This window comes from Elephantulus edwardii, unplaced genomic scaffold (assembly GCF_000299155.1).
Source record: "Elephantulus edwardii isolate Elephantulus edwardi_28Jun2011 unplaced genomic scaffold, EleEdw1.0 scaffold00095, whole genome shotgun sequence".
Lineage (NCBI taxonomy): Eukaryota > Metazoa > Chordata > Mammalia > Macroscelidea > Macroscelididae > Elephantulus > Elephantulus edwardii.
Genome location: NW_006399845.1, coordinates 6173142 through 6199144, shown reverse-complemented (window position 1 = coordinate 6199144; position 26003 = coordinate 6173142). Strand labels below are relative to the sequence as shown.

Genomic DNA, 26003 nt, shown 5'->3' with positions numbered 1-26003 from the left:
AAGGACAAATACTGCATGGTGCCACTGTTGTAAAGCAGGACTGACATCGGGGTTGGGGGAAACTGAGGAGGATGGGTTCAATAATGTATACTGCACTGAAACAGATGAGAGAGAAAACTGTTTAAGAGGGAAAATTATTAGGGATTTTTGTCATTACAAGGAGTCCGGAGCGAAGAATGTATAGTGGAGTGGACCTCTGGGGAGGGATTGTAGAACAATGAAAGAATTTTTCTTTTACTTTTCCAAGAGGGTAGTATACTAAGGGGGAGGGTTGGAAGGGGAGACAAGTGCAATAATGAATGAATAGATATCCAAAGTCTCTAAATTTTCATTGAAATTAATAATAAATTTAAAAAAAAGAAAATGACGCATTGGAGGGCTTTTGTGTTTGGTTTTATTTTTTTAATATTTTTTAATCAGTTTAATTTTTTACTGTCTCTAATTCTCAGTCAACACTCTTAGCACTAGCAGCCAGGAAATTAAAAGGCATATTGCCATGGGAGAGTCTGCTGTTAGGGACTTCTCCAAAGTACTGAAGAGCAATGGTGTCACTCTGGAGACTAAGGTGTGCCTGATACAGGCCATGGTCTTTGAAATCACTTGTCAGAGAGTTGGACAATGACTAGGAAGGATAGAAGGAGAATTGATGCCTTTGAGCTGTTGTGTTGAAGAGTACTGAATATACCAAGGATTGCTAAGAAAACAAACGGGTTCATCCTGTAGAGGGTTAAACCAGGCTGTTTCTTGGAGGCAAAGATTCTGAAGCTTCGTCTGACATACTTTGCATATATTGCAAGGAGGGACTTATTCTTGGAGAAGGAAACTCTTGGGAGGGTGGAGGGACAGCGCAGGAGAGGAAGACCCTATATGAGGTGGACTGATTCAGTGACTGGTGTAATGGGGGTAGGTGTGTCAGAAATGGTGATATTGGCACAGGATAGAGCAGAGTTTAAGGCTGTAGTACATAGGGTCACTATAAGTCAAAGGCGACTTGACAGCACATAAAAACAACAACTAATCCTATATTGTTGTATGCCACTGAGTTGCAACCAACTCATAGCTGACCTTCCAGTGGGTTTTCACAGGCAGTTAATTTCATGGGAGGAGATTGCCCATCCTTCCCTAGTTGAGTGGCTGGTGGATTCAAAACCTGTGCCTTCGGGATTACATCACAGTTTCTTACCATTAAACCACTGATTAATTAGGGAAACTCTATGAACTTTGATAAATGTCGATAGTTGTACAGGGGCTTCAGGCCTTTTGTTCATAGGGTTGCTAGGGTTGTTATGAGTCATGCTTGACTCAAAGGCAGTCGACAATAGCAAGATTGTTGTTGGTGTTGTTATGTGCCATCGAGTCAATTGCGACTCACAGCGAACCTATGTACAACAGCCCTAAACCCTGCTCTGTCCTGTGGCAATTGCACCGTCTCCGGTACACCCATCGATTACCCCAGTGACTGAATCAATCTACCTCGTAGAGGGCCTTCCCCTCCTGCACTGTCCCTCCACCCTCCCAAGCATGATGCTGTTCTCCAAGGACCGGTCCATCCTTAAAACATGCCCAAAGTATGCTAGCCGGAGCCTCAGAATCTTTGCCTCAAAGGAGCCGCCCAGTTTAACCCTTTGCAGGATGAATCTGTTTGTTTTCCTAGCAGTCCATGGTACCCTCAATACTCTTCTCCAGCACCAAAGCTTAAAGGCATCAATTCTCCTTCTACCCGCCTTAGTCATTGTCCAACTCTCTGATGCATAACAAGTGATTGAAAAGACCATGGCCTGTACCAGACACACCTTAGTCTCCAGAGAGATACCATTGCTCTTCAGTACTTTAGAGAGGTCCCTAACAGCAGACAATGGCAATACGTCTTTTAATTTCCTGGCTACTGGTGCCAAGAGTGCTGACTGTGGAGCCAAGCAAACTAAAACTGTGAACAATCTCAATCTCTTCACCATCCATCCTGAGGCTGCCAATTGGTCCAGTGGTGAGAATCGGTTTTCTTGACATTGAGCATCGATCCATATTGGAGGCTTCAATCCTTGATCCTCTACAGCAAGCACTTCAGGTCCTCCTCAGTTTCAGCAAGCAGGGTTGTGTCATCTGCATAACGCAGGTTGTTGATAGATCTTCCACCAATCTTGATCCCACATTTCTCCTCATAGAGCCCAGCCTCTCGGGTAATCTGTTCTGCATACAGGTTGAAAAGCTATGGAGAGAGGACACATTCCTGGCGTACGCCCTTCTTAATTTTGAATCATGCAGTGTTTCCTTGCTCTGTTCTGACGACTGCCTCTTGGCTCAAGTATAGGTTTCTCTTTAGCATGATCAAGTGTTCTGGGATTCCCATTCTTCTCAGAGTCAGCCACAGTTTGTTATGCTCCACACAGTCAAATGCCTTTGCATAATCAATGAAACACAGACAGACGTTCTTCTAGTATTCCCTGCTTTCAGCTAAGATCCATCTAACATTAGCTACAATATCCCTAGTACCACGACCCCTTCTAAACCCAGCCTGGACTTCTGGCAGTTCTCTGCTGATGTGCTGTTCCAGTAGTTTTTGGATAATCTTCAGTAGAATCTTGCTTGCATGTGAAATCAATGACACTGTTCTATAGTTTCGACACTCTGTTGGGTCACCCTTCTTTGGGATAGGAACAAATATAGATCTCTTCCAGTCAGTTGGCCAAGTGGTTGTTCTCAAGATTTCTTGACACAACATGGCGAGCACATCCAGGGCAGCATCTGTTAGCTGAAATATCTCAATTGGGATACCATCTATTCCTGGGGCCTTATTTTTTGCTAGTTCCTTCAAAGCAGCTTGAACTTCTTCCTTCATCACCATAGGCTCTTGATCATATGTTGTTTCATTAAATTCTTCTGTGTTTGCCTATTCCTTTTGATACAGTGACTCAGTATATTCTTTCCATCTTCTTTTAATACTTCCTGGATCATTTAATATTCTGCCCAAAGCATACTTGATTATAGCAACTCAAGGTTTGAATTTGTTCTTCAGTTCCTTGAGCTTAAGAAATGCTGAGCGAGTTCGACACTTTTGATTTTCTGACTCCAACTCCTTGCACATTTCATTGTAATATTTTACTTTGTCATGCCGTGCTGCCTTTTGAAATGTTCTATTCAACTGTTTAGTATCTTGAATTCTTCCTTGTGTTTTGGCTTCTCTGTGCTACAGTGCAATTTTCAGAGTCTCTTCTGACATCCATTTTGGTCTTCTCTTCCTCTTCCATCTTTGCAATGACCATTTGCACTCTTCCAAGATGATACCCTTGATATCCTCCCACAACTCATCTGGTCTTCGCTCATTAGTGTTCAAGGCCACAAACTTGTTCCTGAGATGGTTCTAAAATACAGGTGGGATAGGCTCAAAGTCATGTTTTGGTTCCTGTGGACTTGGATTAATTTTCCTCAGCTTCAGCTTGAACTTGCATATGAGTAATTGGTGGTCTGTTCCACAATCAGCTTAGAGAAACCTAATTCTGTATTACCGGATGCTTGTGAATACCCATCACAAGCACTGGCAAACTCAATTGTATAGACTGGAAGAAAAGGTGTACAAATTTTCAAAGTGTTCTCAGCAAAGGACTTTTTAAAAATTAGTTAAACCATCACTATTTTTTTTATTTATTATGCATATATCTAATAAACTAGATTTTACTATATATATTTCTAGTTTACTGGAGCACACAGCTGATTAAAGCTCACTGCCATGGAGTCAGTTACCACCCATAGTGACCCTCTATCAGGTTTCCAAGGCTGGATATCAACACAAGAGGGCTGCTCTCGTTCTCCAACAGAGCAGTGGGTAGATTCTAACCACTGACTTTTTAGTTAGCAGCACAACATTGGAGGTACTTTTGCTGCATATTAGCAGTCAATAAACGGTCTCTAAAAAAGTGTTCATCTGAGTCTCTGATGGCTTCACTTCTCTTCCTTCAGATAGGAAAAGTAACCTTAATTAGCTTTAAAAACTTCAACATGCCTAGTTTAAAAACAAAGCTATATTTTAGATTATAATTTGAAATGATATAAACATATTTGTGATTATTGTTTACATGTACTTCAAAGCAGTGAAGACAGGCTACCTTAAAAACAGATTTTAAAATTTATGTAATACAGGTCGTTGTTAGGTGCTGTCAAGGTGACTCAGAGTGTCCCTATGCACAAAAGCTCTGAAACCTACCCTGTTCTGAGGCAGTCTCACTGACTCTGATACAACTACCCCAATTGCCCCAGTTACTTTATCAATCCATCTCATCCAGGGTCTTCCTCTTCTCTACTGTCCCTCCTCCCTTCCATGCATGATGTCTTTCTCTAAAGATTTGTCCCTTCTGGTTACATTCCAAAAGTATGTGAGATGGAGCTTCAAAATCCTAGCCTCCAAGGAGAAACTTGGTTTCACCCTCTGCAAGAAAGACCTATGTGTTTTCTTGGCAGTCCATGGTACGTTTAAGACTCTTCTCCAGCACCATAACTCAAAGGCATCAATTCTTCTGTCGTCCTTAGTCACTGTCCAGCTCTCTGATGCATAGCAAGTAATTATTAAGACCATGAACTGGATCAGGCTCACCTTAGTCTCTAGACTGGTATTATTGTTTCTCAGTACTCTGGAGAGGTCCCAGACAGCAGATTTACCTAAAGCAATTTGTTAAAATTTGTTTTCCTGACTGCTGGTGCCAAGAATGTTGATTGTGGAGCCAAGCAAGCTGTAACAGTTAGCAACCTCAATCTTTTCTCAATCCATCACAGTGCTGCCAACTGGCCCAGAGGTGATAATCTTTGTCTTCTTGATGGTAAGCTTCAATCCATATTGAAGACTACAGTCCTTGACCTTCTGCAGCAAGGGCTTCAGGTGCTCTTCAGTTTCAGCAAGCAAGGTTGTCTGCATAACGTAGGTTGTTGATGAGTCTTACTTCAATCCTGATGCCACATTCCTCCTAAATCCCAGCCTCCCGAATGATCTGTTCTGCATATAGATTGAAAAGGTATGGAGACAGGACAAATCCCCGACACACTCCCTTCCTGATTTTGAACCATGCAGTGTTTCCCTGCTCTGTTCTGGGGACTGCTTCCTGGTCCAAGCAGGTTTTTCATAAGCACAATCAAGTATTCTGGGATCCGCATTCTCCTCAAGGTTAACCACAATTTGTTGTGATCCATACAGTCAAATGCCTTTGCATACTCAATAAAACACAGATAGACATGTCTCTGGCACTTTGCTTTCTGCCAAGATCCATCTGACATTGGTGATAATGTCTCTAGTGTCATGGCCTCTTCTAAACCCAGCTTTTATTTCTGGTAGCTCTGTGTTTCTGGATAATCTTCAATGGCATTTTGATTGCATGTGATATTGTACAGTAATTTCCACACTCTGTTGGGTCACCTTTCTCTGGAATGAGAATAAATATGGATCTCTTCCAGTCAGCTGGCCAGGTAGCTGTCCTTCGGATTTCTTGGCACAACCTGGTGAACATGTCCAAGGTAGCATCTGTTGAAATATGTCAATCTGTATTCCATCAATTCGTGGGGCTTTATTTTCTGCCAAGTCCTTCAGAGCAGCCTGAACTTCCTCCTTCATCACCATTGCCTCTTGATAAACACTCTACCAGTATGAGAATTGGACTCTAGGAGTTGTTGTTATGTGCCATTGAGTCGCTTGCGACTCATAGCGACCCTATGTACAACAGCCCTAAACTCCGCTCTGTCCTGTGCTAATTGCACTGTCCCTGACACTCCCATCCCAATTATCCCAGTCACTGATTCAATCCACCTCATAGAGGGCTTCCTCTCCTGCGCTGTCCCTCCACCCTCCCTAGCATGATATCCCTCTCCAGGGACCGGTCCTTCCTCACAACATGTCCAAAGTATGTTAGAGTTAACAGCTTCTGCAAAGTGACTCTGCTAATGTGAAACTATGCTGTTTACAGAAAACATTCTGATAAACAGGACTATTTCCAAAGACATATAAAAGATGAAAGACTGTCTTATCTATTCACTTACACACTGGCAACAAGATGATTGCAACTTGTATCGACCCTCCGACCCTCCGTTAGGTTTCTGAGACTGTACAGAAGGGCAGACGACTGTCCATCCTTCTCCCGAGGAAGTGCTAGTGGATTAGAACCACTGTAGACCTGAGACCTTTGGTTAGGAGTGCTACATGCTATGGACTACACTACCAAAGCTCTTTGGCTTATTTATTACCTTTCTTAAACATTATAGTCTGCCATACACAAATACCTGCTGCAATTAATAGCTTAGCACCTACCTTATCTTATTATCTTGCTCTTTGATGTGATAATAGCAAAACATTAGTAGGTTGTCCTTGGTCATCCCTATGATTCATAGCGATCCTCTGAACAACAGATAGAAACACTGCCTCACCAATACCAAGAAGTTGCTACTTTTGGTGATTTAATTATTATTGTTTAACAGTGCCATCAACTCATAGAAACCTCATGAACAAGAGAAACCTTACGCTATCCTGTATCATCCTCACAATCTTTTTCCTGCTTAATTAAACCAGTGTTGCAGTCACTGTGACAATCTATCTCATTGAGGGAATTATTTTTTCTAAAAGAGGACTGGTACTTCCTAATGATAATATGACCAAAGTATCTGAGACCAAGTTTCACTAACTTTGCTCCTAAGGAGCATCCTGGCTGAACTTCTACCAAGATAGATTTGTTTGTTCTTTTGGCAGGACATGGTATATTCAGGACTCTTTGCCAACATTACAATTCAAAGGCTTTAGTCTGTGGTCTTCCTTATTCAGAGTTCAGCTTTAACATGCATGTGTAGTTACTGAAAATAATACGGCTTGAGTCATGTACATCTTAGTCTTAAAACTGATATCCTTGCTTTCTAGTACTGTCAGTAGGACCTTGACAGTAGATTTACCCAGAACAACTTGTCTTTTTGATCTGTTACCTGCTGCTCCCATGGGTGTTGATTGTGGACCCATGTAAAATGAAATCACTGACCATTTCAATCTAGTTTTGGGCGACTTGATGGCATGCAACAATAACAACAGTATCATGGTGTGGCTTAGTGGCCCAGTGGTGAGAATTTTTGTTTTCTTGATGTTGAGATGTAATCAATCCACATACTGAAATCTGCAGTATTTGATCTTCTGCCAAAAGAGCTTCTAGTATTCTATACACAAAATTGTGTCATTAGCATAATGTAGGCTGTTGATGAATCTTTCTCCAAGCCTGTTGCTACATTCTTCTTCATATAGTCTAGCTGTGGAATTATCTGCTCAACATAAAACACCTCCTACCCAAATATGTACCATATTAAATACAGGCATTTGGCAGTAATGGTGTGCAAGGTGCAAAGAAGGAGTAACTCTGGCCATGATAGTTAAAGGTTATGTACAAAGCTGGCTAGCTCATAATTCTCAGTAGTTTATACAATGACAAAATTTTTCAGTTATGTAATGATGTAAAAAAAAATTCCACTATTTTTTTGTATAAAGACTTATCTTTGGAACTGAACCATGCTACTAATTGCAGCACACATGTGTACATATCAACACTCACACACACAAGCAAAACCATGACTTAACATTAAAACCATAAAAAAAGAAAAATAAGCCTAAATCAAAACAAAGAAAGAATATTTATCTAATGAAGATTTTAGTTAAACATTTCTAGGTAGAATTAGATTGTCAATGACATGGTATTTGCCATCTAACATCTAATGTAGAACAACTTTGTCCTTTCAAGCAGTTTAAAGTGAACCGAAGGTTAATTTTGGATGTATGCTAAAGTATATTTTACAATATGAGGGTCCAAAATAATCTCTTAGAGTCAAGAATGTACACCAATGTCTACCATGTCTTATTGATGTTACGTGCGATTGAGTTTAAACTCATTCAAAGCTGACTTTCCAGAAGGTTTTCAGAGGCAGTAAATCACACAGGTGGTGACTGCCCATCTTTCTCTCGCATGCATCAGATCAATTCACCCAGTGTGCCTCCGGGTTGGCAGCACAGCTCCTTACCACTAGGCCCCCAGTGCTCTCTTGTAAAATGCTATTCTGATACAGATATTATGTATTTGATTTTTAATAGAGTATTTAAACAAAATATACAACTTTCCTTTTAGTTGTATTCATATACAAACTCAATTAGTACATTTAAATAATATACATTCAAAAAATCTAGAAATAAAATCTAACAGATTTTCTGTGAGACTTATTTGGAAATGGTACCAGTGCTACTCCTTTGTCTTTTATTGAGTTAAGGGCAAATAGGAGCAGCAGTTGTTCTTTAACTAAATGAGGGAAAAGAAATAGAAAATGCACTTAGTAACTTGATCATTAAAAATCATTCATTATTTGTAGTTGATAGGTCTTCTTTCTTCTGAATAAATAATTCTTTTATATTATGGAAGAAGAAGCACTGCTCAGAAAGTATTATCTGTTTAAGTCTCCAAAGATTTATCTTACTATTACGGTATGTTTATTTATCCATCTTATCACCATATTATACTGTATTTTCCATTGAAGGAGCATCTTTCTCTATGTAAATTATTATTGTTATGTGCCATCCAGTTGATTATGATTCATAGCAACCTTATACACACTCACTCTTGAACTTTGCCCTATTCTGAGCCAATCTCACTGTCTCTGACACCCCTACCCTCATTACCCCAATTACTGTGTCGATCCATCTCATCCAGGTTCGTTTTTTCCTGCACTGTCCCTTCACCCTTCCAAGCATGATATCCTTCTCCAAAGACTGGTCCCTCCTGGTTACATGTCAAAAGTATGTGAAAGTATTTTAAATTATAAATTGTTGTTATGTGTGTTGAATCACCTGCAGCTCATAGCAAGCCTAGGTACAGTACCTCTGAAGCCTACCTTGTCCTGAGCCAGTTTCACTATGACACACCTACCTTCAATGCCTTAACTACTTTATCAATCCATCTCATCTGGGGTCTTCCTCTCCTGTGCTGTCCCTCCACCTTTCCAAGCATGAGATGGAGCTTCAAAATCCAAACCTCAAAGGAGAAACTTGGTTTTACCCTTTCCAAGATAGAGCTATATGTTTTCTTGGTGGCTTATAGTATGTTCAAGACTCTTCTTCAGCATCACAACTCAAAGGCATCAATGCTTCTGTCATCCTTAGTCATTAATGCCTGATCTCTGATGCACAGCAAGTGATTGCAAAGACCATGGCTTGGATCAGGTGCACCTCAGTCTCGAGACTAGCATTGTTGCTTCTCAGTATTCTAGAGAGGTCCCTGACAGTAGATTTTCTCAATGCAATTTCTCTTTTGATTTCCTCGCTGCTGGTGCCAAGAGTGTTGATTGTGGAGCCAAACAAGCTGTAACTGTTAACAACCTCAATCTCTTCTCCATCCATCATGGTGCTGCCATTTGGTACAGTGGTGCGAATCTTTGTTTTATTGAGGTTGAACTTCAATCCATATTGAAGACTCCAGTCCATGACCTTGCAGCAAGTGCTTCAATTCCTCTTCAGTTTCAGCAAGCTGTGTCATCTGCATAATGTAGGCCGTTGATGAGTCTGCCTCTAATCCTGATGCTACATTTCTCTTCATAAAGCCCAGCATATATTAGTTAATATAAATACATGCAAATAAGAGGAAAATCATAGTACTGCAAGTCAAGATAATGTACTATCACCAGAATAATATATAAAATGCTACTGTTAGGTGCTGCCAAGTCAACTACAACTCACAGCTACCTTATGAACAACAAATCTGAGCCTTGCCCTATCTTGTGCCATTCTCATGATCTGTCATGTTCTACGATGGGTGTTGTTTGTGGACCCAAATAAAATGAAAGCAATGACAAATTTAATCTTTTCTATTACAGTGTTACCTATTGGTCCAGTAGAGAATTCATTTTTTAATGATAACATGTAATATGTATCAAAGGGTGTCAACTTTTATCTTCTGTAGGAGGTGTTTCAAATTCTCTTCAATTTTGGCAAGCAAAGTTGTGTCATCTGCATAATGTACATCATTGATGAGTATTCCCTCAATCCTGAAGCCATATTCTTTGTCATATAGTTCATCTTTTTATTGACTAACTGTATAGATTGGAAAAAAGGGTACAACCTAGATACACAAATTTCCCAGTTTTAAACCATACAGTGTTCTTTTGTTCTGGCAACGTTTTTTGTGTATCAACAGGCTTCACATGAGCACAATTAAATGTTTTAGGGTTCCCTCAATGTCACCCGTTAAAGTGTTATGATCTACACAATCAAAGGCTTTTGCATAGTCAATAAAATACAAGTAAACATCTTTCTGGTAGTCAATAGTTTCAGTGCTGCTTCAACTTCTTTTTTCGTTACCATTGGTTTTTAGGCTTCTTCCTGAAATGGTTCAGTGTTGTGTAATTTTTTCAGTACTGTAACTCTTTATATGTTCATTTGATCTTTTTTTTTGATGCTTACTGCAGCATTCAGTATCTTGCCCATCAACTTCTTCAATGTTGCAACTGTAGGCTTGAATTTGTTCTTTATTTCTTTCAGCTTGGGAAATGTCTAGCATGTTCTTCTCTTTTGTTTTCTAATACCAGCACTTTGCACATTTTGCTATAATACTTTATTATATGTTCTTTAAGTTGCCCTTTTAACTCTTTTGTTCATCTCTTTTACTTCAGCATTTTTTCCCTTTGTTTTTTGCATCTCTATGTTCTAGTGCCTTTGCATTTGCAACAGCCTCTTCTAAACCCAGCTTGTATTTCTGGTAGTTCTCTGTTGATTTGCTTTTCCAATCATTTTTGGATAATCTTCAGCAGGATTTTGCTTGTGTGTGATATTAGTAATTTTGTTTGATAATTTCCACACTCTTTTGGATCATCTTTCTCTTGGGATGGGAATAAATATCAATCTCTTCCAATCAGTTGGTCAAGAAGTGGTCCACCAGATTTTTTAGCACACTCCGGTGAGCATGTCCAAGGCTGTATCTGTTTGTTAAAATACGTCATTTGGTATTCCATCAAATCCTGGGGACTTGGTTTTTCTAACTCCTTCTGAGTAGCTTGAATTTCCTCCTTCATTACCATTGCCTCTCGTTCATATGTCTTCTATGCCAGCCAATGCAAAAGCATTTTACTGTGTGGATCACAACAAATTGTGGCTGATCTTAAGAAGAATGGAATCCTAGAACATTTGATTGTGCGCATGAGAAACCTATATTTGGACCATGAAGTAGTTGTCAGAACAGAGCAGGAAAACACTGCATGGTTCAAAAATCAGGAAATAAGTGTGTCAGGGATGCATCCTTTCTCCATAACTTTCCAATCTGTATGCGAAACAGGTCATTTGGAAGGCTAGCCTGTATGAGGAGGAACATGCCATCAGAATTGGAGAAAGACTCTCAACTACCTATGTTATGTAGATGACACAACCTTGCTTGCTGAAATTGAGGAAGTACTGAAGTGTTTGCTGCAGAAGGTCAAAGACTGCAGTCTCTAATATGAAATGAAAATCAATATCAAGATGACAAAGATTTTCACCACTGGGCCAACTGTCAGCACCATAACAGATAGAGAAAACATTAAGATTGTATTAGGAACCTCTTCTGCTAGGGACCTCTCCAGAGTGCTGCAGAGCAACAATGATAGTCAAAAGATTAGGATATGCCTGATTCAGGCCATTGGTCTTTGCAGTTACTTGCCAAGCATCAGAGAGCTGGACAAGGACTAAAGATGATAGAAGAATCAATGCTTTTGAGTTATAGTGCTGGAGAAGAGTACTGAACATACCATGGACTGTCAAGAGAATAAACAGGTCTGTCCTGGAAAGGGTGAAACTGAATTGCTCTTTGGAAGCAAGGATTTTGAAGATCTGTGTGACATAATTTGGGCATGTTGCCAGGAGGAACCTTGGAGAAGGACATCAAGCTTGGAAGGGAGGAGGGTCAGGGCAGGCAAGGAAGACCCTGGATGATTTGGACTGACACAGTAACTGAGATAATGGGGATAGATTTGTTGGGATAGTAAGAATGACTCAGAATAGGGCAGAGTTCAGACCTATTGTGTTTCAGAGTCTCTTGTAATATCCACTTTGGTTTTTCCTGTCTTTCTAATGACTTTTTGTTTTCTTAGTGGATGATGATTTATGATAATTACTTCATGGATGAACTGATGCCATCCCCAAACTTGTATGGTCTTCAGTCATTACAGTTCAATGCTCTTGATATGGTTTCTTCATTCAGTTGGGATGGACTCATAGTTGTATTTTGGTTCTTGTAAATGTGTTTTAGTTTTCTTCAGCTTCAGTTTGAACTTGTATATATGTAATTGATGATGTGTTCCACACTAAGTGCTGGCCTGTGTTGACTACAGATACTGACCTTCTTTCCATAGATGTAGTCAATCTGATTCCTGTGTAGTCCATCAGGTGAGATCCATGTGTATAGTTCCTGCTTATGGTTTTTAAAAAAGGTATTTGTGATGACTAAATCACTGAACTCACAAAAGTCAATCATTTGATCTTCAGCTTTATTTCTTTCACCAAAGTCATATTTTCTCACTACTGATCTTTCTGCTTTGTCCCCAATTTTTGCATTCTAGTCTAGTTAGTATTATTTTATTTTTATTACATACTCCATTAATTTCAAACTGCAGAAGTTGGTAGAAGTCTTCTGTTTCTTTTGGCTTTAGCAGTTAAGTACAAAGTACATGTCATACATTGTACAGAACAAACAAATGAAAGAAGGTAAAATCTTGGCAGAGAACTTATACATAAGAAAGTTATAAATAACCTATCTTAGTTTTATAACTAATTTTATTAACCAGTTTTAAGCTACCCTTGTGACATCAAAAAGTATACTTATATTCCATGAATGTTTCATTAAATTCTATAGCTTTAGTATCTACAAGAAGGTGGGTAGTTATCACATTTCAACATATCAAACGTTAGCAACTCTGCAGTCAAATTTAAGTTGTTGTGTACTGTCGACCACAGTTGGCCCTACAATGGATTTTCAGAACCAGTAAATTGCCTGAGAGAAGACTTTCCATCTTTCTGCCAAGAAGCAGTGGGTGGATTTTTGAACTGCGGTCTTTGGGTTGGTAGTACAACTCCTTACCATGAAGTCACAAGAGTGTCCTAAAGTTCAAGTAGTATGTTAGTGTCTATAAACATGCAAAGAAATAGAAATGAATTTCACCTGGCATTTTTGCCACATAATGCAGAACGTCTAATGTAAGCAGTTGTTAAGTTGAATGTGTGGTTTGGAAAACCAGATTCTATTTGAAAGACACACACCACACTCAAAAACCTTTATATTAGACATACATGCACAACGTATACTAGAAGAGCACCAAGAGTCTCTATTATTTCAAGAACCGCACAGTTTCTTCATTTTGCCCTGGTTTACCATCTGTTATCTAGATTATTTTTATAGTTATTTAATTGGTCTCTGTATAAGCCTTTGTAAAGTAGAAATCTGACTATATCTCTCCTGTTATTTGTCACTCAATTACTACTCAAGAGTCTTTGAGTGGCACAAATGGTTAAGCATTGAATTTTATATATTTAGCAATTCAAATTCATTCAGAAACACCTTTGAAGACGGTTTGGTGATTTCTTCTGGAAAATGACAGCTTGAAAACCCTACGGACCAGTGATTCTATGGTAACTAACAACATTCTTACTCAGCTTCTAGATTTAAGGTTTATTGTTATGTATTCAAAGAAGTCTTGCTTGGCATCCAGGACACAGTTAAATGATCTTCCAATGACTCTTAGGGTATACTTTACCATTTTATGATCAACAACAATCTGACTAGACAGTGACCTCTGTGAAATAAGCATTGTTTATTACATTTTGTGCCTGGTGTCCATCCCATCAATGGTTTACTTGTTGACTGACATCGCTAATATTGCCAACAACTTCTAAATACAATGTTTACTACTACATTAATTTCAGCCATCTTTATGGAATTTGCAATTTCAACTTCTATAGATTCTAAGCTTTCAGATGAAAATTTTTAAGGATGAGATCAGTATTATTTAAACATGCAAAATAAAACAGGGATAAGAAACACACAACTAGTTTCACGTTTGTTCTTTACTTGAATAATAGAAAAAAACAAAACCTATCTGATCTAATGTCTCTTTGTTTTAATCTCTCTGAAACTATACCCAATTAAGAGTCACAGATGATTTTGTAGTATACTATGTATCACAGTTGACTTGATAGCATATAACAACAATATAGCCAAGTAAAAAGTATATTTTAAAAGGGAACTTACAGGAAAAAGATTTAAACATATTCAAAAAAGAAACATACAACCCTAAGAAAAGTTTTGAAGCTGAATAAAGAGTAAGATAAAAGTATTATTGTTACAGTATATAACGTTTCAGTGTAATATATTTTCCTTTCTTAAAGGATCTATTTGGCTGTACTAAATTCAGTGTAATGAGTTGGTGAATAAATACTATATTTTTTTTCTATAATTATATTTTATTAATTTTCATAAACATTTACAGAGATTTTGGGCTTCCACTCATTCATTGTTGCACTATTCTCTCTTCCCTCCTCCCAGTTTGTTCTTGTAAATGCCACAGTGCTTGTCAAAGCCAGTTCTGATTAATCTTCTTTGTCAGTGTATCCTTTGCCATTCTCTATCACTCCTCCCTGAGAGAGACTTCACCCTGAGTCATAAGGAAAAGGGGACCGCATATTCTCTTAGCTACTTCCTGCTGAAAAGGGACGCTGTGGGTTTCAGGGTGAAGATACGCAGATAATGTACATGTTCTACATTTGCTGGCCAACTTTACCCTTTTCTTTACACTATGCTAATTTTTTATAAGCTATAAAATAAGAAATTAGCATAGAATACTTATGAGGGAAGGTGAGGTTGTGCACCAAAGTAGAACATCGAACGTGTATAAAACACACTAAGCGGAACGTGGTATTTTCACAATAAAAAACTTCCTACTTTTTTGGGGCAGCAACACAAACGTTATGCTAGTTAGAAACATACATACTCCAGTCACTAAATTAGCACATGTGCTGGCATATACCTTAAGTAGTAAAAGAAAGTATGTTTTTTATAATGGATATAGACAAATACAATCTTTTAGGTATTTATTTATATTACCTTCTAGATTCATTCCAGCTTGAAGACATTTTCTATAGCGGCATGCTGGACAGTTTTTTCTTCGGATTTTATCAATGATACAGTCATTTCTTCCAGCACAAAGATAATTGTGCTGTCCTATAGGGAAAATAAAAGCACTATTAAAATTTTATGGGCTATCTTAAAAGATACTTTTGTGGAGGACTTCAGTGAAACCTAAAGATAGGTACAACGTACCTTGAGGAAGATACAGTGCATGCTCCTACACTGCCTACATTATAAAGTTGAGATATCAACAAAAAGAGGTCTCTTTTTTATTTAATACATTGAAAATACTTACTTAAAAGTTATTACTTTATACATATAAAAATGCAGAAAAAGACACAATCATAAATATATTGTCTAATAAAGTAAACACACCAAGAAATCAGTCAAATAGAGAACAGAATAGTATCCCACAACTCTCCCTTTGTGTTCTTTTCTAGGTACTCCCACCAGGAGAAGCACACTTTTGACTAATTTAGCTTTAAAGTTATTTCTTTTTAAACAAAAGACTAATCTGTGTAGTGTTGTAATCTAGCACACACTGTGTATATGTCTTTTTATATATTAAGTAGATTCATGAATGTGAATACAGTCTAGTTCCCCAAATCATAAACACAACTTTAATGCCTTTTATTTTAAATACTTCATTTTACCTCAATATTAAAAAAAAGAAAATCAGTTTTTCATCTTTACAGAAGGTATCTGTTATTATTACTTTATTATGACTTCTGACCTGATACTAAGGAGGACTAAAGGGAGAGAAAATGAATCTAAAAATAGTGTGAGATTTACATAGAAACAGACCTAGCTATCTATGGTCAACTGATATTTGACAAGGAAATAACAACTTCTTCAACAAATGATGCTGGCAAAACTGGACTGCTACCTGCACAAAGTTGAAACAGGATCCACATCTCACACCATATACAAAAATACCTCAAAGTGGATAAGAGACTTGGGAATAAGGCTCCAAACCATAAAGTTCATAAGAGACAAACTGGGATCAAGCTTAGAAGCCCTAGTCTACTAAATAAAGAGACTTCCAAATACAGCCAGAAATGTACAATCTGAAGAGGATAAAACTGATGAATAGGACTTTCTAAAGATTAAATCTCTGTGTTCATCAAAACTTTTTCTAACAAGGTAAAAAGAAAACCTACCAACTGGGAACAAACATTTGGCAATACTATCTCAGACAAGAGTCTCATAATGAAAGTTTATAGAATACTCTTGGGCCTCCAGAAGAAAAAGTCTGATAACTCAATTACAAAATGGGCAAAAGACATGGAAAGAATTTTCACAGAGGAAGATCTTCAAATGGCCAACAGACATATGAAGAAATGCTCCAAATCACTGGCAATAAGAGATGCAAATCAAAATCACAATGGGATACTACCCCACTCTAGTCACAGTGGCAAAATTTAACAGGAAAGCAAGTAATAAATGTTGGAGAGGATGTGGTGAGATAGAAACTCTTTTACATTGTTGGTTGGACTGTACAATGGTACAACCACCCTGGAAGGCAGTTTGTTGCTTCCTCAAAAAAGCTGAGCATAGAAATTCCATATGACCCAGCTATTCCATTGCTTGGAATATACCCCAAGAAAATAAGAACTGAGGCTAAATTGAAAATTGTACACCAATGTTCACAGCAGCATTATTCACCATTTCAAGAACATGAAAATAGCCCTGATGACCAACCACAAACGAATGGATTAAGAAGCTGTGGTACATTCATACAATGGAATACTACGCAGCACACAGGAGCAATGATTTTGTAAATTACTGCCCAACTTGGGAGGGATTGGAGAGTATTATGCTGAGTGAACTCAGTCTGACAAGGACAAATACTGTATAAAACCATTATTCAAGAATGAGTATGAGGATCCAAGGTGGGGGGTGAGGGGTGGAAATAGAGGAATGAGGATGGGGAGGGTAGGGTGTTAATTATAGGGTTGCACAATTTGATGGGTGGGTGGGTCGGTGGGATGAAGGAAATGGGAAAGATCTTTTGTGAAAAACAATGTATTCAAACTCTGTAAACAAATCAGAGTAATATATATTAAAAAAAAGGTGAGATTCCCCAAAGCAAAGAGTCTAATTCAATATTATGCCACCATATGCAAAGGGAGAAGAGCTCAGCTTGCCTTTAATATGGATTACACCTCAGTATCACGATGTATGAAGACAAGACTGAAGTAGCTGTCAAAGATTTCATTTTACTTAGATCCACAATTAACACCCCCAGGAGCAGTAGCCGAGAGATCATAAGACATTCTGCACTGGGGGAATCTGTTGTCATGGACCTCTAGAAAGCACTAAAGAGCAAGATGTTAAATTGGCATGTTTACTAAGGAGCATCTGTTCTAAATGCTGGAATTTTCCTTTGCTTCACTGGTATCTGAAAGTTAAAACTATGAATAAAGAAAACCAAAAAAGTTGTGGTGCCTCTGAACTTTGATGTTAGAAAAAAGTAATGAACATGCCATGGACTGCTAAAAGAACAAAACAAATCTTTCTTAGAGGAAGTGTAATGAGGGGTTTCTTTACAGGCAAGAATGATGAAACATCATCTTTCATATTTTGGGCAAGTTGTCATGAAGAGCCAGTGCTTAGGAAAAACAACATCATGGTAGGGAAAGTGAAGAGCCAATGAAAGAGAAGAAAACTTCATCAAAATGGAGTGACAGAGTGACTGCACCAACAAGACTGAGCGTGGTGGAGATTGTGAGGATGGTGTTGTCCACAGGGTCAATATGAATCTTAATACTTGAGGGGACCTAACAACCAATACCACAAGAACGTACTAGAGGGAGAGGATGGCCCTCACAGGATTTTGCAGGATATTTTTTTCAAGTATAAATAATATTTAAAGAAAACAGAAAATTTTAATCAGGTTTTTTTTTTAATTGAGTTTTTATCAATTCAGTGGTTCTGTTTTTTACAAAGAACTCTTTAAGAATGAGGCAGCTAAAACTTAGACGGGAAGAAACTTTTCTTCTTTCAACTAGGATACATCATGATACTTTTTAAACACCAATTTTGAAGAGATGGTTAATTATATCAGGCTCAATTGTATGTGAGAAATAGGTCACACATTGAGTAATGGACTACAATTCAGCTTTGTTTCAGTTTCTCTCTGATGCCAAATACGTGTATGAGCCATTGTGTAAGTTTCTGAGTTTCATGAGCATAGAATAGAAGCATTAGTTCAATAATTCTAGCTTTATAAAGTGAAAATATGAATAACAGATAGACCTATAGTTGTATCTATATATATAATGCATATATTTAAGAATATTCCTGAATCACTGTACTGCAATTATTGAGATAATGAAAAAAATAATTATGTAAAATATTCTTATGTTTATTCATGTTGAACAAAATATCAAAGTATGAGAGAGAAATAATTTCTTTATCTCAACTAAATTGGGAGCACCACTAAGTAGAGTCTGAATTGTTCACAGGGTTTCATTTCAGATTCTTAGTGGTGCTCCCAATGTAGTTGGGAGAAATTATTTCTTTCTCATATTCTGATATTTTTGGTTCAACATTAATAAAACATTGAAATATTTTTAGCAATAAAGAATTACTATCCATGTGTATATAAAAAAGACTTGTTAATACAACTTTTTTCAAATACATGCACCAATAGCTAACATCAAAGAAGTTCTACCAAGTTTTGTAGTCTGAAATTGACCAAACATGCAGTCAAGATGAATTAATAATAATTGGTGACTGGAATGGAAAAGTTGCAAACAAAGTAAAAGAATTGGTAATTGGAAAATATAAAGTTGGGGAGAGAAAAGAAATGTGGGGTCAAATGACTGAATTTTGTACATTCAATGATTTATTCATAAAAAATGCTGTTTTTAAGAAACACAGATGGCATCTATATACATGGACTTCACCAATATCTGAGGAAAGAATCACTGGGGAAGCTCCATAACAGCAGTCAAAACCAGGCCAGGTGCTGACTGTGGAACAAATCAATTACTCATGTGCAAGTTTAAAGTGCAGTTAAAGAAAAGTAAAGTAAATCCCTAAGAACCAATCTATGACCTTGAGTGTGTCCTACCTAAATTTAAAAATTATCTCAAGAAAAGGGGTTGAACATGGAGATGCTGAACACTGAGAATCGATAACCAGATGAATTATGAGATGACATTAAAAGATACTATTCATGAAGAGATCAAAAGGTCATTAAAAGAGAAGAAAAAACCAAAATGGATGTCAGAAGAAACTGAAAATTAGAGAGCTCAGAGAAGCCAAAACAAAGGGAAGTGTTGCCAAAATAAAAGAGATAGGCAAAAGATTTCAAAGGGCAGCTTGAGAAGATGAAGCAAAGTACTATAATGCAAGGCAGAGTTAAGGGCTGGGGTGAGGGAAGGAAGAACTTATTCAGCATTTCTCAAACCAAAAGTACCGAAAAAAGAAATTTAAGCCTGGAGTTGCAACACTGACAAACACTACGGAAAAATCTTGAATAATCCAGGAAGGCGGGGGGTGTGGGGGGGTGGGGAAGAAGATGATGGAGGAAATACATAGACACTGTACAAAAAAGTATTGGTCAACACTGAAATAGTTCAAGAGCCACTGGTGATGGAAGATGAAGTTCAAACTGCACTGAAGTCACTGGAAAAAACAAGACCCCAGGAATCAATGGGATATCAACCGACTTGCTCCAAATAACAGATGGAAGTGCTCACCAGTCTGTGCCAGGAAATTTGGGAGACAGCTTTGACTAGAAGAGATCCTTATTTCTTCCTATTGCCAAGAAAAGTGATCTAACAGAATGTGGAAATTATCAGTGTCATTAACATTACATGCAAACAAAATACTGTTTACAGAACAGTACACTGACAGGAGAAGTGGCCGAAGTTCACTGACAGGAGAAGTGCCCCAAGTTCAAACTGAGTTTAGAAGAGACCATGACACTAGATTGCTAATGTCAGAAGTATCTTAGTCTAAGTGAACTAACTTAGTCCTGTAAGATCAAATACTGTATAAGACCATTATTGTAGAACATGTATGAGGATTGCAGGGCAGGGGGCAGAGGGGTGAGGATGGGCAGCGGGGTGTTGTGGTTAATCACAGGGTAGCACAATTTGAGGGAGGGGTGGGTAAAGGAAATGAGAAAGATCCAGTGTGAAAAACAGTATATGCGAGCTTTGTAAGTAAACTAGTATATGATGAAAAATTATTAAAAAAAAAAATCAGAAGACTCTAATTGTGTTTTCTTGATTTCACAAACACATTTGACTGTGTGGTTAATAACAAACAATGGTTAACATGAGAAGAATGGGAATTCCAGAACACTTAATTATGCTTATATGGAAGCTATATCTAGACCAAGCAACTCTTGTCCAAACAGATAAGGGAACACTGCATGTTTTAAAATCAGGAAATGTGTATCAGGGCTGTATCCTCTCTGTTCTACTCAATCTTTATGCTCAGCAAATCATCGAAGAACCTGGACTTTATGAAGAATCAATGCCTTTGAGGTGTGTTGCTGGAAAAGAGTCTTGAACATACCATGGACCACAAAGAAAACAAGGAAGTCTGTCTTGGAGAGGGTGAAACCAAGTTTCTTGGTGGAGGCTGGGATTTTGAAGCTCTATCTCTCACATGGTACTTTTTGGTTAGGATTTGTTTTCTTACAAAATATTTTAGTTTCATATCTATTGTAGATATGTTCGTTAGTCTCTATGAATGGCCCAATAATATCTGATTCCTGATATTTTGACTTTTACATAGTCTATCCTAACACTAAATCAGGGGTTGAGCTACATGAGCGAAAAATATGATTGAAATGATGTCAGATTTAAGATTAAGTCCTCTTTTTTGATCTTTTGTTCTGGAGGAAGCCTGGTGTTATCTGAAAAGCAGCCTTAGCAAAGGGTCATTTAGTGAAAACTAAAGCCTTCTGCTAAAAGCTATGTAAATATAAGTGTAGAAGAAGATCCAGTCTGTTGAAGACTGCAGCCCTTATCAAGAGCCTGAATGCAGATGCATGTTAGTCCCTAAACCAAGATCACTCATCTAAACTACTCCCAGATTACTGACATTCAGAGCCTGTGTATAATAATTTACTGCTTTAAGCCACTGATTTTTGAGGTAATGTATTATCAAGCAATAGGAAGCGCTGATGGCCTATTGGTAAGAAGCTGTACTGCAATCCAAAGGCATGCATTTTGAATCCACCATCTGCTCTGTAGGAGGAGGATAGGCACTCTCCTCTTGTGTAATTTACTGCTTCTGAAAACCTGCTGGAGTGTAACTTACAACTTGAAGGGACAAAACAACAACAATTATTTAGCAACAGATAGCTAATAAAGCTGTTGTTATTTCTAATTTTTCACAGATCGATACATAGACTGAGAGGCAGTCTTTCAAACAACAAGGGAATACTGCATGGATTTAATTGGGAAAGATGGGATTCTGAGTCATATTCTTTTTCTATACATATCTGATATGTATACTGAGCAAAAAAACTGAAAAACCTAGAGTACATGAAGAAAGGGCATCATGAGTGGAGAAAGACTAATTAACAGTGTGTATTATGCAGATGATACAACTTTATTTTTAGAAAGAGAAGATGACTTTAATGAAGCACTATGCATTGCACTCGAGCATCAAGAAAATAGAAATACTCCTCACTGGACCAATAGGCAGCATCATGATAGATGAAGAAAAGATTGAAGTTATTGAAAATTTCATTTTACTGGGCTCTACAATTAACACCCTTAGTAATAGCAGTTAAGAAAGCAAAAGACATTGTGCATTGAGCATATCTGCTGTCAAGCACCTCTTGAAATTGCTAAACAAGGATGTCAGATTGAAGACTAAGCACCTGATCCAAGCTATGACATTCTTCATTGCTTCATATGAAATGGATAATGAATAAAGAAGGCCAAAGAATTTATGTGTTTGACTCGTGATGATGGAGAAGTGTATTCAATATATCGTGAACTGCCTAAAGAACAAACATATCTGTCTCGGAGGAAGTACAACCATGGTGCTCTTTAGAGCAAAGGATGATGAAAATGTCATATACTTTGTGCCTTTTGTCAGGAGGTAAAGCCTCTGGAAAAAGTTATCTTGGGGGAGCTCTGGTAGCCTACTGGCAAAAAGCTGCACTGCAATCCCAGAGGTACATGGTTCAAATATACCAGATGCTCTGCTGGAGAAGTGGGGGCAATCTCCTCCTGTACCAGTTAGATCTGATTTGACAGTACACATACAAAATAATAAAGTAAAAATTAAAAAAAATTTTTAAAAGTTATCTTGGACTTCATCCTCATTGCTTCTTTATCACATAGGCTACTTACTGAAATGGCTCTGTACTGGACAGTTTATTTTGGGACAGCAAATCTTGTATATTCTCTGTGCCTTTGATGCTCCCTGGTTCACATTTTTGTCTATAGACTTCTTTAGTATTTCAATTGGAAGCTTGAATTTTTTTTTGTTTAGTTTTTCAGTTTGAGAAATGCTGAGTGTTCTCTTTTGGTTTTCTAATTGCAGCTCTTTGTAAATTTTGTTATATTTTTACTCTTGTAGATTGTTTCATTTGTCATGAACTTCCATATGAGACACTAATGATCTTTTTTGTTAGCCTCTGGCCATGTTTGTTTTTGTTGTTGTGTACCATCGAGTAGGATCTGACCCATAGCAGACCCTCTGGTGGGTTTTCAGAGGCAGTTAAATCACCCAAGAGGAGTCTGCCCATCTTGCTTCTGCGGAGCAGCTGGTGGATTCAAACTGCGTGCCTTCAGGGCTGCAGCGCAACTTCTTGCCACTAGGCTACCAGAACTCCTGCTCATGTCTACACTGTTGATATTGAGCTTTTCCAAAGTCTCCTTCCACAAATGTAGTCTCTTTCATTATTGTGCATTCATTCCATCAGGCAGAGCCCATGCATGTGTTGTCTGTGCTGACTCAGCTGACTCTTCAGTGGGTTTTCAGAGGCTGTAATCCACATGACAGCAGGCTGCCCAGTTTTCTACTTTGAAGTGGCAAGTGGATTCAAATTACATAGTTTTGAGTAAGAATTATAACTCTTTACCACTAGTACACCAGAACTCCCTTGCATATAGTCACCATTTATAATTTTTTTTTTAAAAAGGTTATTTGCAATTAGTAACTCATTGATTATACAAAATTCTATTATGCAATCTCAAGTATTTCTTTTATTTGCATATAACTCACTTATCTTCATCTGCATATAATTAATTTACATTAGTATAATGTTTCATACATTCATATACACCTAACTTTATATAATTACTATTGATCCGTGCCTGCTATTACCCCATCTTTTTGAGTCCCCATTGAATCTTTCCTAGTCTTTAACCCTTCCCCCATACCCCTAATCCACGCACTAAACTCTGCTATCCTAGTGATTTCCATTCATCTCCCTTTCCCACCCCCTTTCCCATTTCCCTTTCACCATTTGGACATTTATATACATCTTGCTAGTTGTCCTTCTATTTTTATATAAATGATATTATGCAGCATTTGTCTTTATAAGACTGTTACTTTACTCAGCATAATGTTATCTAGACTCCCATGCTATGTAATATTTTACAAAATTGCTATTCCTTATTGTTGCATAGTATTCCATTCTATGAATGTACCACAATTTCTCAATCAATTTTTTTGTTAATGGGAATCTGGGCTGTTTCCATAATCTTTTTATTGTGACTATCACAGCTATCAACATAGGTGTACATATCTCAGTTCTAATTCCCTTGAGGTATATTCCTAGCAGTGGAATAGCTGAGTCATATGAGATTTCTGTGTTCAGCTTTTTGAGGAAACAACAAACTGCTTTCCAGGGTGGGTGTACTATTTTTATAATCCCACCAGTAGGGCATGAGAGTCTCAATCCTTCCACATTGTTAGAGTCCTCTCTAACATTATTGCTTGTTGTCCTGTTAAACTATTCTATTGCTACGGAAGTGAAATGGTATCTGGGTGTGGTTTTGACTTGAATCTCTCTGATTGCCAGTGATTTTGAACATTTCTTCATGTATCTGTTGGGCATCCAAATGTCTTCCCTTGTGAAAAGATCTTTTCATGTCTTTTGCCTATTTTGTCATAGGTTTGTCAGTCTTTTTTTTTGGAGGCCTTGAAGCATTCTATAAACTTCTGTTATAAGACCTTTGTCTAAAATGCCATTGCAAAATGTTTTATACCACTCTGTAGGTTTTGTTTTCACCCTATTAGAAAAAGTTTTTGAAGGCTCTATTTGTTGTTTTTGTTCTCTCCTAGTTATGCATTTCTTGGCTACATTTGCAAACTTGTTTATGCCATATCCAGCTAATTTTTAAAAGTTAAACCATATTTTCCAACTATTAGCCCTTCTTTGTTTCCAACTTTTGCATTCCAGTCAGAGTTATTATTAATGCATCTTGGTTGCATGTTTGATCACTTTCACATTATACCTGCTTGTAGAAACCCTCAATTTCTTAATTTTTGGCTTTAGTGGTTGGTCTATGTATGTGAATAAAAGTTGTATTTACCACGTATGCCTATGGATATTATCCTGTGTCTGACAGCACTGTACTTCAGAATATATCTCAAAATATTCCTTGTGATGATGAATGTGTCAACGTCATTTTTGTTATTCCTGACAAAATAGGTCACATGAGTATCTGATTAAAGATAGCCAGTATCAGTCCATCTTAACTCTCTAATGACTAGGGTGTTCATCTGAGGTTCATACTTCATACATTTCACATTCCAATTAAAAACTAATATCTGCATCTGTTTCTTCTCATATGGGGTCTTAGAACATCAGCAAATGAGCTTCCTTCACTGATGAAAGCTTTCCTCCAACCCACATATGTCACTAAGGCAGATTCTACTTTGGGTAGGCTGCTTTACAACTATTGCATTTTCAGTCCCTTACAACATAAGGGGTTCATTTGCCAGCAGTTTATTGAGTAATGCTCCACTGCTATTCATAGGGTTTATCTTAGCCTGGAAGCTCTGAAGAAACTTGAAAATGCAATTAATGTATTGAATGATAATGAGTAATGACCACGTAAGTTGTGGAATGACATCTACAGCATCATAAGTGAAGTAAGAAAAAGGTAATTAAAATGACAGGAAAGGGAAAAAAATAAAGATCAATGTTGAGAAGCGAAGCAATGTAGAAATGAAGCAACACTCAGTAGCAATGCAGAGAAGTCAAAGTGAAGGGGAAAAAGGAGGAAGTAAAAGAGATGAATAGATTTCAAAGTGCAATGTGAGAAGACAAAGTTTTATAACACCACATGTAAAAGTGAGAGCTTAAAATGTATGTTGGTGAGGGTATCTCATTTCTATTTACACAAAATGACTGTATGCAAAGATTCCAGAAGGAAAAGAAGAGCCTTTTTTTTTTGTGATACTGGTAAAGGGGGTGTCCTATGTTAAAGACTAATAATAATAACATTTAGTGAGGATATCAGAAAGAAAATGTTAGCATGATGAATAAAGTGCAACTGCAGAAAAGTGGCTCAGATTATTAAACACAAAAATATGTATAACCATTACTGATACGGGTTGCTGGTAACATAAATAAGTACAACTTTGGTAAATTTTCTAAAACTAATTAAGAGTGTGGGTATTTACTTCACTGTGCTAACTTGGAGGGATAACTTATATTTATCAAGTGAAATGGAACAGCACATCAGCAGAGAACTACCAGAAGTCCAGGCTGGATTTAGAAGGGGTCGTGCTACTAGGGATATTGTAGCTGATGTTAGATGGATCTTAGCTGAAAGCAGAAAATACCAGAGGAATGTTTATATGTGTTTCATTGACTATGCAAAGGCATTTGACTGTGTGGATCATAACAAACTGTGGCTGACTCTGAGAAGA

At 37.6% G+C, this 26003-nt stretch overlaps 1 protein-coding gene across 2 annotated transcripts in view; it reads right to left on the bottom strand.

The window, feature by feature from the left end:
• NR3C1 (nuclear receptor subfamily 3, group C, member 1 (glucocorticoid receptor)) overlaps positions 1-26003 on the bottom strand; it is a 167803-nt gene that overhangs the window by 19421 nt on the left and 122379 nt on the right. For both annotated transcript variants that reach the window (XM_006891114.1, XM_006891113.1), the window contains exon 4: positions 15111-15227. In XM_006891114.1, the coding sequence (XP_006891176.1) occupies positions 15111-15227 (117 nt within the window). The remainder of the gene's footprint in view (positions 1-15110; positions 15228-26003) is intronic.